Genomic DNA, 19331 nt, shown 5'->3' on the forward strand with positions numbered 1-19331 from the left:
TTTACCCACTGTGTGACCTTGGGCAAGTGACTTAATCTGTCTGGTCTCAGTGTCCCCCTCTATGAAACGATGATATTGAGAGTGCTCTCATGGGGTATTGTGAGGATTAAGTGAAGTAGGGCACTTAGAATGACAGCGTGTAGCTGGTGCTATTATGAGCAATTCTTTTTTTTTAATTTTTTAAAGATTTTATTTATTTATTCATGAGAGACACACACACACAGAGAGGCAAAGACACAGGCAGAGGGAGAAGCAGGCTCTATGCAGGGAACCCAATGTGGGACTCGATCCCAGGTCTCCAGGATCAGGCCCTGGGCTGAAGGCAGGCGCTAAACCACTGAGCCACCCAGGGATCCCCTATTATCAGCAATTATTTTTTTTTAAATCTTTTTCTTTTTTAAGATTATATTTATTTATTCATGAGACACAGAGAGAGAGGCAGAGACACAGGCAGAGGGAGAAGCAGGCTCCACGCAGGGAGTCCGATGTGGGACATGATCCCGGGACTCCAGGATCATGCCCTGGGCCAAAGGCAGATGCTCAACCGCTGAGCCACCAGGCCTCCCTTATCAGCAATTCTTGATGCCAGGGGGCAGGTGGCGCAGATAGAAACCTCGGGAGATGTGTGAAGTTTATGGATTACGGAAAAGGGGCAAAGAGTTAAAACTGGTTGATTAACACGGCTCTAGGCTCCCCTTCTCAAACTGGAAGACACGGTGCTGGGATGCCAGTGAAGAGCAAGGTGGTGGATGGGGGGCCAGGGAGGGGATAGTGGATTCAGATGCCACAAGGTGCATCCCTCAGGGTCAGTGAATCCCGCTCCGTGGGGTCTCATCATTGATAGCAGAGGCTCCAGAGGTGGTGGCCCTAGGCCCTAGATGGTCTCGGCTCCACATGTGTTTCCCAGGTGGGCCACCTCAGCATCTCCTGGGAGCTTGTCAGAAATGCAGCATCCTGGGCCCCACCAGGCCTGCTTCGTCAGAATCCCCAGAGCAGCATTTAGCAAGCTGTGTTTTAACAAGCCCTCCTGGTGATTCTGCGGTGCGCTAAAGTATACACAAGTACCAGTGGGGTGGCTAGGTGGGGCATCTTGCTAAAATGCAGATTCTGATTCAGCAGGTCTAGGGACACATCTCAATGTCTGCATTTCTAACAAGCCCCTAGGATGCTGAGGCTGCCCATCTGAGACCACACTTTGAGCTCTGAGCTCCTAGATCCAACGTCGCGGTATGGCCACCTAAGGGCCAACCACGTGACAGGGATGGCTCTGGTTTAGCCCATAATGAGGCAGATGTCCTATTTGGTCCTCATACCAGGACTGTTCCCGGCCAGGTCTCCGCAGATCTCTGAGTTTGCAACGTTCGATCTAGCGGGTAACCATGGCCAGGTGCCTGGTCCCCGTTGGCCCTGAGGGTTACACTGACTGAACTTCTGGGGTCAGATCATGTCTTGACTATGTCCAGATCTAAGTTGCCTCCTTTGCCCCATTTCCTAGATGAGATGGTCCAGGAAGACAAATGGCAACTGTGTGAGGCTTCCCCAGAGAAAAGTCAATCAATAGGATAGCTATATATAGAGAAAGATATATTTTTTTAAAGAATTGGCTCATACAGTTGTGGGGGCTGGCAAATGCTAAATCTGTAAGACAAGACGGAAGGCTAGAAACTCAGGTCAGAGGTGACGTGGCAGTCTTGAGTCCAAAATCCACAGAGCAGACCAGGCAGGCTAGAACCAGGCAAGATTTCTATGTTGCGTTTTGTTTTGTTTTGTTTAAATAAAGACTACCCCCAACGTGGGACTTGAACTCACGACCCAAGATCAGGAGTTGCATGTTCTACCAACAGAGCCAGCTGCCAGCTGGGCAACCCCCCTATGTTGTAGTCTTGGGGCTGAATTCCTTCTTGAAGAAACCCTAGTCTTTGCTTTTATAAAAGGCCTTCAATTGTTTGGATGAGGCTGACCCACATAATGGAGGGTAATCTGCTTTAACAAAAGTCTCCTGATTTAAATGTTAATCACACCTAAAAAATAACTACACAGCAACATTAGACTGGTGTTTAACCAAACTGGTCACCATAGCCTCGCCAAGTTGACACATAAAATTAACCATCACCACAAACTTCAGCCCCTTAGGAGACCTGCTTGGGGCAGGAAAACAGGGTGCTGGGGCTGCAGTTCTGGGCCAGCTCTTCCTAAATGTGGGAGCTAGGTGGCCCTACTCCCACTCTGTCTGCTGGAAGGGGAGAGAGGAGGCGGGTGTGGCTGTGCTGATGGAGAAATAGTAATAAACTGAGAGTAATAATAATGCCTCCCCCAGGCCCTGTGCTGAGCACATCATGGACTTCTACAGCTTCATAACATCCTTGAGCGAGATACTAGTACCACCCTCATTCTCCAGATAAGCAAACTGAGGCTTGCAGGGTTTGTATTCCAGAGCCTCTGCTAAGATGACTCTGGATAAGTTCTTTGGTCCTTTTGGGTCTTAGTTTTCTTATTCATCTAAAGGAAAGTACAAAATATCTGACACACTGTAGGTGCTAGCTTGAACTGAGAAAAACCCCTCTGTGGCTCCAGACTGTTCTCAGGACAACACCTAAGCTCCCTGACTCTGCCCTCACACTTTCAGCTCCAACTACACTGTCCACGGCACAGAGTTCCAGCAATACTTCTGTGTGCCTCCATCATTTCGCATATGCTGTTCCATCTACCTGGAGTACCCTTTGTTTACTTCGCTCTTTCATTTTTCAAACTCAGCTCAGCCAAGCCAAATGCTGTCAATACCACCCACTGTGCCCCTCCACCCCCCACGGCCACCCCCAGGATGGCCAAAACTAAAAAAGCTGACAATACCAAGTGCTGATAAGGGTGTGGAGCACCTGGTACTCTCATGCTGCCAATGGGAGTGTAGACTGGTACAATCACTTTGGAGGAATGTTTAGCAGAGTCTCCATAAGCTAAATAGATGCATCCCCTATAATGACTCGGCGATGCCCAGCAGAAACATGCACATATGGTCACCAAAAGACCCCCCTTCCTCCAGGATGACTCTCATGGCAGCACTATTTATAGTAGCCCCAGACTGGATATGCCCTGAATCCTGGTTGTCGAGAGAAGGGATAAGGAAATGTGAACACCCATACCATGGATTATTATACTGCTGAGAGCAAGAAGGTAGCACAAGAAGTGCCGAGGATATGGGGCTCATGGATGTACTGAATGGAGACAGCCAGACATAAAGGAGTACACAGTCCTGTTGGATTTTGTTTATAGGGAGTAAAACAGGTCTATGCTGTTGGGAGTCAGGAGAGTGGTGGGACAGGTGGGGGAGGGGTGCTTGTGACCTGAAGAGGGGCACCAGGGGGCTCTGGAGATGGTCCCGTTTCTGTTCCTTTGTTTTGGCTCCTGGTGCCCAACACTTTGGTTTATGGACTGTCCCTGAGCTGTACATGTGGGACACCTGCTCCGTGTTTGTACATTTTACACTTCGATGAAACGTTGTAAACCCCAAAACTCAGGGACCCCTTTACAAAGCCCCTCTTGAGCAACTTGAGGGGGAGGCACTAATATTGTCACCATCCCGTAATGGTAAGCACTGGCTTAGGAAATGTCACCATCCTTTGTTGAAAGTGTGGAAAGGTAAAGGGGATGACAGGTTCTCAGAACTCCGGGGGTTGGTGAATTCCGGGATTTCAGAATCAGGAATCCTCTGCATTTCCCAGCTGAAAGGCTTTGGAGTGCATCTGGTCCCACCTTCCTGGCACACGCCAACCCCAGCCATAGCCCAGGTTCTCTGGGAAGGGGTCCATCCCAGAGCTGCTCACAGGCCCGGGCCCTCCCTACAGGCCCAGGCGGCACGCAGTCCCCAGAGAGGGGGCTGGGCTCTTGCGGGGTGGGGTGGCATCTCACACCAATCACTTCTCTACCTTGGCTAAGGCGCCACACTCCCGCACTCCCGACAGGCAGCCAGGCCATTATGGGGATAAATATAGCCTCAGACAGCACAGCGAGGGAGCTGCAGCAGGGGTCTGACTCCCCCTGAGGCCCCCAGCTTCCACCAGACCACACCCAGAGGGAGGCTGTTCTCTGCAGCCCTCCCACCCCCACCTCCAATCACCAAGTTCTGGCCCCTGGGGAAGAGGGCCTCCCTGCTTCAGCTCAACCTTGGTCCTAGGCCTTGGCGTGTGTTTCCCCAGCCTGTCACTCACTGGTGCAGCAGGCCACCAGGTGGCCTCCATCCACGCCCCCGCCCCACCCAGGCCTCAGCTCCTTCATCTGCAAAGTGGAGCAGGAGATGGCCTGCCCTCTGCCTCCCAGGGATCACGACAGGGGATGGGTGTAGATGTACTCTGGGATGCAGAGAGTACTTCAGGGATCTCAGGAGTGGGCCTGGCCGAGCTAGGGGGCAGGGATGGTGGTGGTGGATCGAGCTAATGGAGGATGGAGGGCATGGTGATGGTGGCCACCGGCCAAAGTCATTCCAACCTAGCTTCATTCGGAGGGGGTAGCCTCAGGGACGGAAGCAGCCCTGTGGTGCCCATGCTCACCTGGGGATTACCATGGCAAGACTAGAGACAGGGGCCCCTAAAAGTATATGAACTCTTGCAAGTTCCTTCCTCTCTCTGTGCCTCAGTTTCCCTGCCCATGAAGGGCTTGGGCTCCTTCCAGCCTTGAGGAGCCTACAGCCACCCCTCAGTCTTCCCTGGGGGGCTCTGGGCCTCCGCCCAGGCTCCCACCCAGAATCTCTGAGCTGATGGACGTTGAAAGTCCTCTGGGCTCACCCAGTACCGAATCCCCTCATGGGTTCTCTCACCTGGTGGGTGGCCAGGCACCGCTGCTCACACCCCTCTGCAGGCGGGGCTCTCCCCACTCTTTGTGGAAGGCTTCTAGCATGCTGCCCAGCCCACACCCTGCCACAATGAAGGGCCACCCTCACCAGACAGCGGGGAGGGGCCTCTCCGAGCCAGAGAGCAGGTGCAACTTCAGGCCCACGCCCTCCTTAGCAAGGACATCACCATCTGCCCTTAGGCTCTGGGTCCCAGCTCCCAGGAAGTCCTCCCTGAGAAGAAGGAAAAGTAGCACGGGCTGAGTGTGCCTGGCCCTGTCCTGAGTTACAGCATTCCACTGAGGCCTCCCTGCAATCCCGGGATGTGTGCCCTCTTACAGGCACTCCATTTTACAGATCGGAGCACCGAGGCACAGAGAGGTTATGTAAACTGCCTGCTAGAGGTTGAATTACGTTCCCCCAAAGGCTAAGTTGAAATCCTCACCCCAACCCCTTACCTCAGAATGTGATCTTATCTGGAAAGACAGTGGCTACAGACTAAGTAGCTAAAATGAGGTCAGATGGGAGTAGGAGGGGCTCTTCTTAATCCGATAGGACTGGTGTCCTCCCGAGGAGGACGACGACGACTCCAAGGGAAGCAGGCAGAGAGTGGAGTGATGCTGCCACAGCTCCCAGGAGCTGGAAGAGGCAAGGAAGTGCCCTACCCTAGAGCCTTTAGAGGAGCACAGCTCTGCCAACAGCTCAAATTTGGACTTCCAGCCTCCAAAACAGAATATATTTCTGTGGTTGTGGGTTGCCCGGTTTCGAGTCCTTTGTCATAGCAGCCCGAGAAAACTAATACACTACCCAAGGTCATCCGTCAAATCAGAGTGTGATGCTTGGCAGCTGGGCTCCCTGTGCCCACGGTACAAAGCACACCCTCCTGAGGGACCACAAGGGTGACTTGGAAAGATGGCTGGGGTCCCAAAGGAGGTAGGGGTCAGATGGCGTCCTCTCCTGGGAACTGAGCACACTCTCTTCTACATCATAGTGAGGGGACAGCCAGGTCACAGCAGGCAAGCCAGATGCCCCTAGCTCCCAGCAAGACAGAAGAGTCACCAATGGGGACAGAGGGCTCTTGGAATACACTAGGCATGTTCCTACCTCAGGGCCTTTGTGTGTGCTGTTTCCTCGGTGTAGGGCATGTCTCCCTCTTTCATTTAAAAATATCTACTGAGCACGTGCTGGGCACCAGGACAGCTGGGATACAGCCATGAACCACAGACCAATGCCATGGATTAGCATGTCTGCTCGAATGTCACGGCCTCTTCCTTGAGAGGCCTCCCTGACCTCCGCACAGCACCCTGCAATCACACTCACTTCATCTTGCTTTATTCTCTTTGAGGTATTTTTCTATCTGATGTCTTCCTGCCTCCTTGTCATTTGTGAACCCCTCTCTGACCCCCCATTCCACTCTGTGCTCCACGGTAGTACCCCCACTTCAGCACATCCTGGCCCAGAGGAGCTGCTCAATAAAAGTTGTTGAGTGACAACCAGGTGGCCGCACAATGAATGAGAGGTGGGACCCAAAGCCACAGGTGGAAGATGAATCACACTGATACATGGCCCTCTTTGGCTTACAGGCCCTTTCATTTTTTTAAAAACGATTTTATTTATTTATTCATAGAGACACAGAGAGAGAGAAGCAGAGACACAGGCAGAGGGAGAAGCAGGCTCCATGCAGAAAGCCTGACGTGGGACTCGATCCAGGGTCTCCAAGATCTCGCCCTGGGCTGCAGGTGGCGCTAAACCGCTGCACCACTGGGGCTGCCCTACAGGCCCTTTCAAAGCTGCCTGAAGAATCCCAGGAGGAAAGCAGTGGGGAGAGCTCCTGGTAAGGATTCCCATCTCCTAGACAAAGAAACTGAGGTCTGAGGGGTTAAGAGCCAAGGTCCAGGTCACACGGGGACAGGGTGACTCTCCCTGCACACCTCGGCGCCCTGGGTGGGCAGCCAATAGTAGCAGCCACCACCTCTGCCTCCTCCAGCCCCCAGCCCTCCAGAGCCAGGCTAATCGCACCCTCTGCAGACACGTGCCTCTCCCTCCTCCATCAGCGAGCCCGCTGCCCTGTGATGTCCCCCGGCCCTCAGCAGGTGAGCAGGGATGCCTCCCAGAGACCCAGGAGGGCAAGTCATGACTCGTTCGGCCTCCATCAGCCAACATCACAGACCCCTTTAACAGGAGGCTACCAGGCGGGGCAGACCCAGCCATTCATCTGACACTTGCCGAGCGCCTCTCTCAGGGTGGGGAAGGGCCCGAACAAGGTGGACACGGGCCTCACCCATCTGGGGGGCGGCCACTCTTTGGGGAGAGGGGCAGATAATAAGCTGAAACACAAATGAATAAATAAGATGACCGCAGAAGGTGGCTTCTGCCCTGAGAAAATCAGGCAAGGTAATACCCAATGAGTGCGCAATTAGCCGCTAATTAGCCTCATCTCAGATCCCAGAAAGCCAGTGGAGGAACAAGTCCACTTGACCCCGCAGTGGGAGCAGAGGCCGGGTGGCTCACAGAGGGGAGAGGGCACTGGGCCGAGAACGAGGAGGCAACCCCACCCACTTCTTAGGCAGTGCAGGACCTTAGGAGGCCATGACTCCCCTGAGGCCCCCCTAATCTCCCTCTGCACAGTGGGGATGGGACAGGATCATCTTTTTCTTCATTTGCTGCTTGCCCAGATCCTAGGGTGACCCAGCCTCCTGGCTCCCAAAGAGTCCATCCTGTGTCCTGTGGGAGGCAGGGGCTGGGCAGGGGAAGAGGATCCTGCCCCATTTCTGAGGCCAATTCTCCAAAGGAGAGGAGGCTGGATTCCTGAAATGACTGCCCCTGATCCAGCAGCCCCTGTAAGGGTTTCGGGGGGAGGGATCTTCCATCAGGCAGATGGGACCCTGCCCCTGGGCTGGGGGCTTCTCAGTAGGAAACCTTGCTCCCGGCTCCGGCTCCGACAGGAGTGAAGGAATTCTCAGAGAATGTTCCTCTGTTTTCTGTCACTCCTTAGAGCCCTGCGAGGCCAGCCCAAGGTGCAGGAATGGGAGCAACCATCGGATCCACTATCCCTCTTGGTATCCTCCTTCCCACTTGGGACTCTGTACTTTGAACGGCTCAGAAGTCTGACACTTGGCTTCTGAGGCTCCTCTCTCCAGGGAGGAGGCAGGAGAGGGGGGAGGAGCAGTTTGGCCTGAGAAAATCCCAGAAGGCATCCTCAGTACACTCCTTGGGTTTGGGGGCTTATGGATATTCCCAGGAATAATGATACTGACAGTCAACAGAGATTGGGGCTTTTCAGTTGACCAGTCACAATGCTGGCACGTGAGCCCTTTATCACCCAATTCGATTCTCGCAGCTACCTTGAAATAAATACACAATTACCCTAAAAGATTATAAAGGTATATAAAGTATTGTTCTCACTGCTTTACAGGTGTAGAAACTGACGCTGTATCCCTGGCCCTCCCGTCCCTGAGTTTTAAATTTTCACAGCCCCCCCCCCCCCAGGAAGGGAGGGTTACTTTGAAACACTGCACATGGCATTCACACAGTGCACCCCACTTTGCAGAACCCACGTCCCCCAGTTCCAGCCTCCCAGCAACACTATAAGCTGGAACGTGGCATAGTTTGCTTCATTTTACAGATGGAAAACCTCCGTCCGAGCCCAGCGAGCCAGAAAGCACACAGACAGGAAGTGGCAGGGGGCAAGGAGGATCCAAGAGTCAACATTCTCGGTCCCTGGTTCTTTCCATGGAGAAACAGGCCTGGGTGACCCCTCCCACTGTGGCCAGCTATGTTGACTCCCTGGGGCAGGACCAGAGCACACCAGGCCCTACGCCAGAGGGATTGCAATAAAGCCGCTCCTTTCTGTTTGTGTCCAGCTTCCAGGCACACAAGTCCTTGATGATTAGCCCATTTTACAGATAAGCAGTGGGAGGCTCAGGGGGTTGGAGTGGCCCCCAGCCCACCGGTTCCCACCCAGGTCTCCCAAAGCTGCTCCACCAGACTGGCCACCGGCAGGCTGCAGCTGCTGAAGGTTACAAAGGGGTTCCTCCTCCCATTACTGAAGCCGTGGGTACCCCAAGGAATGGAAAAAGCCTTCCACCCATGGGTGACAGCCCACACCCGGAGGCAGGCAAAAACAACAAAGGCCGCTCTTAATTCTCCCAGATGCCTTGCCGGTGTCACTTCCCCGGATACATAACGGGGCTGGGAGAATCACAGGCAGCAGGACGAGCCCTCAACTGGCTACCAGAGCTCTGGGGTGCAGCCCCACTTGTGATCCTGCGCACATCACGGCCCCCTTCGAAGCAGCCCGTCTCCGAGGGGCTTGTCCGAGGAGGGCGGAGGGCGGGGCTGGGGAACCCGGCGGGGTGCGACGAGGGGGTAAGGCACCTCTATTCTCGGAATGCAAAGGAAGCAGGAGCCTTGCTCTTTCTTTCTCCCCTGGCCCCCCCACCCCACCCCCTTAACCACACAGGTGCCAGACAGCTTTGGCGAAAAAACTAGTTTGCAAACACTCTTCGACTTCTGGGAAGCTGCCCGGCTCCGCTCGCTCTTCCAGGGCTGGGAGCTGGCTCCCAGGCTGTGGGCGGCGGCGGGGATCCTGGGGGTTGAAAGCAGGGTGCGGGGCCCGAGCCAGCCCGACCTCAAGTCTCCGGCAGCTCCGACGGTGGCGGAGGCTCTACCTCCCGCACGCCCCCAGGCTCCCTGCGGGGAAGGCAGGCGAGTCCCCCACCGGCTGGGCTCGCACCCCGCGGGGCGCCCCCCTGCTCCCGCCCCCTCCCCGCTCTGCCCCCGGCGGTCGGGGCGCAGCCGGAGCGCCCCCGCGTGGCCGGGTCGCAGCTGAGTCACCCCGCTGGGGGCGCGCGGGGGCGGCGGCGGGGGCTCGGGCGCCACGGCCCCGCGGCGGGACCCCGCTTCCTCCCAGCCCGCCACCGGCGCCCGAAGCCGAGCCCCGAGGCCAACTTAGCGCTCGCGCCAGCGCGCCCCGCCCGCCCCGCCCGCCCGGGCCGCCCGGGCCCCACTCACCGCGGGTCCCGCGGGCGCCGCCGCCCTCACGGCGCCGCCGCCTCTGCCGCTGCCCGCGCTCCGGGCCGCCGGGGCATCCCGGGGCGCTCCTCTGCTCGGCGGGGCCGCGGGCGCGGGACGGGCTCAGGGTGCTGCCCGCGCGGCCCTCGCCAGCTCGTGCGCTCCGGCCGCTCGGGGTCCGCGCTCCTCCCGGGCGGCGGCGGCGGCGGCGGCGGCGGCGGCGGCTCCGGCTCCTCCCTCCGGCCGAGAGGGGGCGGGGGTGCGGAGGGAGTGGGGGGGCGAGGCGGGCGCTTCCTGGCGGGGCGAGCGCTCCACGGGCGGCGCGGAGGCGCCGTCCCGCCCGCCGCCCCGGCTCCGAGCCCGCGGCTGGCGCGCCCTGGCGCTCGGGGCTCCCGGCGCACGGGGCCGAGCGCTCGGGGCCGGGATCCCGGGGTGCGAGCGCTCGAGGCCCGAATCCGAGGGTCCGATCGCTCGAGGCTGGGACCCCGGATCCGGCGCCCTGCTTCGCACCCTCCCGGCGGGCCTCGCCGCAACCGCGGGCGCCTCCGAGGTCCGAGCACCGTGCGCTCCGGGCCGCGGACGCGGGACCCGAAGGTGGGCTCCGCCGGGGCCTGGGGGACCCCAGCGCGGCCCTGCGGGGGGGGGTACAGCACAGGGCAAGGTTCGGCCGTGTTGACCAGCACTAGGACCGCAGTGCTCCCCCACCCCCAATGGTAAAAGAGCTCGGCATTTTCTAGTCGCCAGACACTGGGAAGATGACACATATTTCTCTGACAGAGATGATAAGATAAAGACAGTTTCAACACTGCCTGGAGCTAGGTAGCGGGAGCATAATTAAGGGGGGCCTTGAGGCCCTGGCATCGAGCCCACCTCTTCCTGCAAAGGCCTTCTTTTGCCCTAGAAGAAGCACCAGTTCTTAAGAAATGCATCTGTCGCGGGGGCTCCTGCTGCAGACCACCCAGCGGTATTTATATGCACACACACGCCTCCAATTCATGGCTTCGGAGGGCTTTTAACCAGGTTGTGGGGGATCTCACGGCCCTGTCCCAAAACCCTTGTCTCTGTGGCTCCAAGACCAGGAGGCACTTGGGTTGTGGTTTTTCCATTCCAGGTAGGAGAGGGTTAACTAGGAGACTCACACTGCAGCCTGTGAACCTCCCTCCAGTCTGAGTCACAGGCACTTTGCAGCCTTAGAGGGGCAACCACTAAAAACCCCAGGGCTCTGAGCTTTGTTTTCTGCCTGCCTATCCCCCAGCCCATCCTTCCCTTCCTCCAAGCTCTCCTCACCTTTCCTCCATCGACTCTTCAAAGCCCTCAGCCCAGTTCTGAGGCAAACCAGTCAGATCCAGCTCCAGCCCCACCTCCCCCAGGAAGCCTTGCTGGATTGATCTGACCCCTGAATCCCTTTCCTCTCCTTGCTTCAGGAGCCACCAGAAAGGCAGGTACTGGGATGAAGGATGAACCCAAGGAGAGTCCCTTCCCTCAAGCTCCTCCTATCTCTGGAGCAAGCCCACAACCCAGGTAATTGTATTATTGATGAAAAATGCAAAGATTGGTGGCGAGGTATCACAGAAGACCCAACTCAGCCATGGAAGTCAAACTACCTCATCCTTTGGGGCTTCTAGAGGAAGTCTCCTAGAGGAGTAGTTGGGCCTGCCCAGGGTGAAGAAGATCCTGGATCCCCGGCCAAAGGGAGAGACTATAATAAAGGTCAGGGATCAGAGGAATTCCACTCCTAGGTATCTACCAGAGGGAAATGAAAGTGTATATCCAAACAAAAACTCCTATTGAATGTTCATTGCAGTGTGGTTCAGGACAGCCGAAAAGTGGGGACAGGTCAAATGCCCATTAAGCAATGAACAGATAAACAAAATGTGGTCCATAATACAATGGAGTATCATTCAGCCATAGGAAGATGTGGTGTATACACACTCTGAACAAAATTTGAAAACATGATGCTCAGTGAAAGGAGCCAGTCACAGACCACATATTGTATGATTCCATTTCTATGAAATGTCCACACTAGACAAGTCCACAGACACAGAAGGCAGCTTAGTGGCTGTCTGTCTAGGCCTGGGAGGAGAGATTGGGGAGTGATTGCTATTAATTCCAGGTTTCTTGGGGGATGATTAAAAATTTCTGAAATTAGATTACAGTGATGGTTGAACAACTGTAGGTATACTCAAACCACTGACTTGTATACTTTAAAGGGGTGAGTGTTATATCTTGAAGCTGTCTAAAACAAAGTCAGGGATCAGGAGGGGCCAGAGGTCAATTGATTAAGGCCAAGTATCCAAAAATGTGTTGATTCCACACTCTGCCCTTGATTCATACATAATGCAAGGACGTTATAGCAACATGTTGAAGGGAGTTTTTCCTCGCCCTGGTAGAGATCTCTCTGCAAAAGCAAGAGGCCTGGGTTTCCTAAAATAGGTCTATATTGTGTGTGTGTGTGTGTGTGTGTGTGTGTGTGTATAAAACATCTGCCGTCTGGGTATTTATGTCCACAGTCCAGGCTGCCTGGACAAACAGATCAGAATAATCAGGGTTGCCTGTACACTTTGGTGTGCTTGTGAATTAAAGACATTCAAAAGAGCACTACCTGTGTACCTGGCCCTGGCTGGGTTTAGGCATGTGTGAAGGAGTAGAGGTTATTTATGCTTCATCACAAATTACCCTAAACCTTGTTATCTATCTCGCAAGGCTTTGAGGAAGGGGTCACTTGGCCTAGCTGGGGTGGTTCTTGCTTAGGATTTCTCAAAGAGGGGATCCCTGGGTGGCGCAGCGGTTTGGCGCCTGCCTTTGGCCTAGGGCGCGATCCTGGAGACCCAGGATCAAATCCCACGTCGGGCTCCCGGTGCATGGAGCCTGCTTCTCCCTCTGCCTATGTCTCTGCCTCTCTCTCTCTTTCTCTCTCTGTGTGACTATCATAAATAAAGAAAAATTTAAAAAAATATATATTAAAAAAAAAAAAAAAAAGGATTTCTCAAAGGGTTGCAGTCAGACCATGACAGGGACTAGAATTATCCAGAAGGCATATGTCTGGCAGTTGAAACTGGTTGTCAGCTGGGACCTCAGCTGGAATTGTCAACTGGAACCCCTCTCTATGACCGTTCCATGTGGCCTGGGCTTCCTTGGAATATGGCAGCTGGTTTCCAAGAGTGAACATTCTAAGAGAACCAGGTGGAAGCCTTGTTATCTTTTATAGAACCTCAGCCTTGGAAGTCACGTGATGTCACTTCTGCAGTGGTTACCAGCTCACTCCATAGATCTGCCTTTCAGTGAGAGGCCTGTCACTGTCATACTGTGGAGAGCATGCAGGACAGGTGATATTGTGGTGGCCGTCTTTGGAAAATACCATCTGCCACAAGGAGTTGATGTGGAGACAAACCCCATGATGGAGACATCCCCTCAAGAATCTCATGGCTGACTCCAGTGCCAGATTTCAGGCATAGAACGGTGGCTCTGGGTTTGAATCCCAGCCCCTCTAGTTATTGCCTGGGTGAGATCAGTCATTCCTCTGGTGAGATCACTCAATCCTCTGGACCTCAGTAAAATGGAAGGATAGATTTAGTATCTGCTTCTTGAATGCATGTGGGAATTCAGTGAGACTGTCATGTGGTTAGAACAGTACCCAGTGTGCCTAGACACCACGACTATTTTTAAGTTCTAGAGTTGTGGTCACTGTAATGTAGGGATGCACCATTGTAGGGTGAGGACACCCAGGCACCCCCTGCCTTTCCAGTCAGCCCCAGACACCTCTATCAGCCCCAATCTTGCACTGAAATACTTGTGTCAGGGTTGGGACCACAGGCCCAGCCCAGGAAACTGGATGCTTCTGTCCTAGGCACTCAACCTGGGGACCCTGGTTGGCCTTTGTTCTCTAGTGAAAGCTCCTTTTCTGTCACCTCCTCAGGGCAAAGGTCACTTTCTGGGCAGCCAGGGCAGGGCTGGAGTTTGTGTGGGATGAGCAACGAGGTATAGCTTCCAAGGGCCAAGGCCAGGGAGGACTCCAGTTCTGGAGGCTGGGAGACACATGGGGTAGGAGTGATGTACTTCACCAGGGTGACTGCTGGGGCAGGAGGAAGACCAGCTGTTTCCAGAACTTCCTGAAACCAGCCTTCAGAGGATCCTTGCAAAACAGCCGCTGCAAGGTCTTTTCCGGGAAGCTCGAGATGTGTCCAGAGGGTGTGTCCAGCTCTGGCTAGGGCCACCACCCTCTGGCCTGGCCTTGGTCATGTAGGGGGGTTGGGAGCAGAAGCAGGTCTAGTTAGAATGCACAGCCCTACATACTTGATTGGGGGAGGGGGTGTCTTTCTATGAGGAACACACAGACCTGCAGCCCAGGACCACCTCAACTTCCTTCTTGCTCCACAATTGGAACTGAAGCTCCACTGACTACTTGCTGTGTGACCTTGGCAAGTCTTATTCCTCTCGGGGCCCCTGTTTTCTCCTTTGTAAAACAGAGTAGATTGTTGCTGAGATTATAGCTATGGGTCTAGAGGAGGTCATGGATAGTGCAAGCCCTCCAGAACAATAACCAGGCAAGGCAGGTGACAGAGGATTCAGAACCCTCCCTGGAGGGAGAATTAACCAGAAGGTCACTTTTGCAGCGCTGGTGAAAGTGAATTCTTGTACCTTGTCTCACTTTGCTCATCCCCTCACTATACAGATGAGAAAACTGGGTCTTCTCCTAGGGGACTGAGTCACAAAATTTGAAAGTGGTTAGGAGAGTAGATCCTAAGAGCTTTCATCTCAAAGAAAAACACATTTTTTTCTTTCTGTTTTTTTTTTTTTTTTTTTTTTTTTTGTAACTCTAGGAGATCCTGGCTGTTAACATATTGTGGGCATCATTTCATGATATATGCTAGTCAACTCCTTAGCCTGTATGCTTGAACTCATACAGTGCCTATGTCAGTTATATCTCACCGAAACTGGAGAAAAAAATGAGCGAAAATATAAAGTCATGAAACACAGGCTTGATTCCTGGTACTACGCCTTATTAGCTATGTGCCTTTGGACAAGTCAGGAAAAATCTCTGGATCTCATTGTCCTCCTCTGGAAAGAGACAGTCATTAGGATCCAGGGGGCAAAAGAAGGTGTATGGGGCAGAGCCTTGGCTGGGCTTTCCCAGAGCCTTCATGCTGCACACCCTTGAGTCTCCACTGGTGGCTACATATTTGCATTGCCTGGGGAGCTTTCTAAATACTGTTTTTAAAAAAAGGCATTTTAAAAAGCTCCCCCAGGTGATTCTAATTGCAGTCAGGGGGAGCCCTATTTATTGGTGGACAGCCTCGGTTAGCTAAGTGTGGTCCAACAGGATAGACATCACTTGGGGGCAGGGAGGGCAGATGCTTCTCAGAAATGCAGAATCCTAGGCCCTGCCCAACACCTGCTGAACCAGATCTGCATGTTAACAAGATGCCCAGATGATTCAGTGCATATGCCAGTTTCCATAACTGTGATTTTATAGTTGGAGAACAAAGTATTGCCCTGCAGTGGATTTCAGATATGTGTTTGGAGACAAGACAGAAGGGGCAATTTGGGAGGATCTGAGGGCTGTGGGGACAGGAAGGAAGACGGTGACTGCCATCAGAAAAGTGGAGATATTCAATCTGTAAAACCATAGGACAGAGGCCAAGTGACAAAGTAGCTAAATGAGCTCCTGGCAGCCTTGCAGGCACTTCCTGGCCCGAGGAGGAATGTGATCAGGTCAGTCAGGCTGTGGCCAAGTAAGCGGTGTAATGAGAATGGCGCTCCCAGGTGCAGAACACTGCTTACTTGGCCACAGCCTGACTTTCTCTGAACTGTGTTTGTTTTATGTATATATTTAAACAGCTTGCTTTTCAGAGGAAGGGGGCGGGGAGACTGGACCTCCTCAGTGTGGGTGGAAACATAGTCCAGGCCTCCAAGCACACCGCAGGTGGCAGAAGAGGATGATTAATAAATTGAACGAGGTAAGCGTACCCCAGCCTGTAGTGGACCCAGCCTGCTCGGCGGTGCTGAAGCCACAGTTCATCTCAGGGCAGCTGCTGAAAGTTTCTGGGGTTTAGAACTCGGGCAGGGCTCAAGGGGAAAGAAGAAGAAGGAAAATGAATAAACAGCAATGAAGAATGTCCCTGAGCTCTGGGCTCTGCCGGTGTGCATTTCACCTGACCTACAGCTTCTGGGTGGTGCTCTGTTCCTGCCTCCTCCATGACTTCCCTGGGCAAGTCATCTTCAGGCTTTGGGGGACTCTGACTTCAGTTTTGCGTAAAGACAGAGACAGCACAAGGCCCCCTTGGTATGAAGGTGGACCCTGAGGGTCCACAGTCACCGTGGCATCATTTCCTGGGAACGTGAGACAGAATCCAGGATTCCGGTTTTCCGGGCAAACCTGCTGCAACCTCTGCCTGCCCAGCCCCTCCCCCATGACCAGGCTGATGGCACCACTCGGTGCCAGGTGTGCCCTGACCCTGGGCAGGGTACACCTGCCATAAGAGTGTCCTCCTGCGGGGTGTGGGTGCTTGGCACTTGGCCGGAGGACTTTCTCCTTACGCTCGGCGGACAACCAGGGACAACACGGAGGGCGGCAAAGGTCAGGGTTGAGCCATCCAGGTGAGCCTCTGGCAGGCAGAACATCCCAGGCTCCTAGGCCAGGTGGGAGCAGCTCCCAGCATCACCTCTTAACCCATTCTGGGTGGAATGGCAAAGGAAGTAATCTCAGGAATCCCCAGTGGGCCAACCTGCCCTCCAGTGGCGCTAGGCCGCAACTGCACCCTGCCTGCCGCCTTCTCACAGTGGGGTGCGGTTCTGGAGGAAAGCTCTCCAGCCATCAACTTGTTCAGCCCACAGGCAGGTGACAGAGTGGGTGCTATTCTCCTGTCATTTCAAGTATCTCTGCACCTCATATGATATTCAACTCTAAAGGGGGAAGGGAAGTAGCATGTCACCAGTACCTGCTGCCTACTAGGGACTTTGTATACCATGCTTCCTGGACGCCCCCAAAGGTCCTGGAGGCCAGGGGGTGTTACTAACTCAAGTCCAGAAATAGTTTCTGACTCCGAAGACCAGCAACAAGCAGTCAAGTCACAGTCCATTCCACGCCCATCTGACTTCCAAAGCCATGTTTTTTTATGTCCCACCCACCAGGGAACCCTTCCAGGACAGGAGATTCTAGGCCTTCACAAGGACCAGGCAAACAGCGAAAGGGAGGGGCAATATTGGGGAGTGGTGGGGATTGTGGCAAAGAGAGATGTGTGCTATATGTAAAGGGCATGGTCAAAAGACTCCACTGATTACTCTTGAGTGGGGACGTGGGGCCAAACACCCTAATGAAAGCTGAAGATCTGGATTTTCATGTAAAAGTTCTCAATTTTAAATACTGACGATTGATTCAGAAACGAGTTTAAATTTAATGCAAGTCAAACAAAGAATGTTTCTAACACCTTGAGCTTGTATAATACCCTCTTGATGCCGCTGACTTGAGTCCGGAGTGGGGAGGCAACTTGCCCACAAGCCCATGACCATACGGAGACAGGGTCTGCACTTGGCCCCACGTCTCCTGACTCCTAAGCCTGTGCTCCTGTCTGTTCACCTCTCTGTGGTCTGTCCTTCTCTCCAGTCCCTGGGGCAGGGGGTAAACCACTCTTGACCTTGGGTATTAGCAGGACACATCAGACTCAGGGTAGAGGCTAAGACACCATCCACATTTATTGGTCTAATTTGGCTTAAAGTGTGGAAGGGCCATCCTTGGGCCTTCTTGAAAGTAACAAATACATCACATAGCACGTGCAGCCCCTGGGAGCTCACCCGGATCCTGCTGAGGTAGTGGCTGGACCCAGTGGCCTTGCCTGATCATTTTGGTAGTTCCTGCCCCCACACCCTTAGACTTGGCCTTTTCCATTACACAGGTCAGACCTGGCCTGTCCATTCCCAAGCCCTGTATCTAGATCTGGGCTCAAAGTCTTTGGAATCCAGCATTTAAGAGGAGAGTCATCCCATTTAAAAGTGGGGACACAGAGGCTTGAGGCAAGAGGGGACTCATCCAAAAGCCTCATGGCCAAGTCCCTGGCTTGGCCCTCAGGCCACTGGGCTAGTCAGTGCTTGGACACTCTCCTCATCCCATTTCTGGGTGGAGAACATTCCCTGGCTTAGCTAGCTACTCTGAAAATGCAATGTATAAATATATACTTGTCTTTTAAAAAGTCATAAATTAGATTTTATACCTGGCCAGCCATGTAATATGATGTGAACATTCATCACATGTCATATATGAACCACAGACCACATGTCCTGCCATGTATGGTGCCAGGACCAATGCCACTGGCCCACGGGCCATACTGCAAGTCCCAGGTAACCTTGCATAGGATTCGGCTTCATGTGGTCTTCTGTGTCACATACCACATCGTGACACTTTCACGTAGTGTGACTGTTCCTGACTGGTCATGTGTGTTCCATGCAATACAGGGTAGTTTCCTGGTCATACTAGGCCCCTGGTCCCTTGCTGAAGATTCTAGCCTGACAAATATTGCCCTCCCTCCCGGGACAGCACACAGAGGCACCCAGCTGAGGCTCTTTTCCTGAGCCCTCTGTCCTGGTGAGTGGAAGTTGGCTTCACTTGGCTGGACTTGAAGGATCTTGAGGAGGCCATCAAGTACCCCGAAGGGCTTGTGGCTGCTTGTCGAAGAAAGCGAAGTCCAGCCTGGGCTCCTGGCTCTGTAGATGCTGGGCCATGGTGGGGGAGATGGGATTGTTCCAGAGGCTGTAGGGCACAAGGGCAGGCACTCAGCTATAGGAGCTGTTGGCTCCTCCTTTCGTCTCCATCTGCTGTCTTATCTACAGATGGGAAAGCCCAAGAGGACGAAGAGCCATGCCCCGACAGAGGTGGGTTAGACCAGCATGGCTACTCTAGGGAAACGGTGTCCTCCACACCCACCTCCTGACTTTTCCCACTCAGTCTTTATCCCTAGGAGCTCGTGATCCCAGCCAGGATCATGCTCATATGATACATATGTGCAAAGAAGGAAAAAGCTCCCATTTCTTCAAGACTATACTTCCATCATTTGACATTGTCATGAGATACCGATTTCTATAGGACAAGACACTTCACTCCCATTTACTAGAAATCCAGCATATCAACTATATGAATGGTATCCCTTAGAGGCAGTGCCCTTGTACAGTACACAACCTATACAGCTGTATGTCGTGGCTGTGATGATACCATTTTCAGTGCTTACTATGTGCTAGGCATTGTGCTCAGTGCTTTATATAATTGTTTGGTCCTCACAGCAACTGTCAGAGGTAGATATTATCATTGAGCCCATTTTACAGATGAGGAAATTGAGGTCAAGAGAGGTTGAGTCACTGATACAAAGTTACATAATTGGCAAATGGCAGAGCTGGGATTTGATCTAGGTCTGCTCGCTGCCGAATTCTTGGTGGAGAGATCCAAGTCTCCTCTGATAATCCCCAACCTGGGTTTTGCCTCCTTCTACAGGGAGTTCCCCTTACATTG

General features: G+C 53.7%; 2 protein-coding genes across 10 annotated transcripts in view; both read right to left on the reverse strand.

The window, feature by feature from the left end:
• Nucleotides 1-10016, reverse strand: part of CPNE2 (copine 2) — a 45825-nt gene extending 35809 nt beyond the window's left edge. The window contains exon 1 of the mRNA XM_072750172.1: nt 9836-10016. The gene's annotated coding sequence lies outside the window, so the exon portion shown is untranslated. The remainder of the gene's footprint in view (nt 1-9835) is intronic.
• A 7193-nt stretch (nt 10017-17209) lies between these two features.
• Nucleotides 17210-19331, reverse strand: part of NLRC5 (NLR family CARD domain containing 5) — an 81155-nt gene continuing 79033 nt past the window's right edge. For all 9 annotated transcript variants that reach the window (XM_072750180.1, XM_072750182.1, XM_072750179.1 and 6 more), the window contains one exon: nt 17210-18578. In XM_072750180.1, the coding sequence (XP_072606281.1) occupies nt 18467-18578 (112 nt within the window). In that variant the 3' untranslated portion in view covers nt 17210-18466. The remainder of the gene's footprint in view (nt 18579-19331) is intronic.

The sequence above is a fragment of the Vulpes vulpes genome, chromosome 2 (genome assembly GCF_048418805.1).
Source record: "Vulpes vulpes isolate BD-2025 chromosome 2, VulVul3, whole genome shotgun sequence".
In the NCBI taxonomy this organism is placed as follows: Eukaryota; Metazoa; Chordata; class Mammalia; order Carnivora; family Canidae; genus Vulpes; species Vulpes vulpes.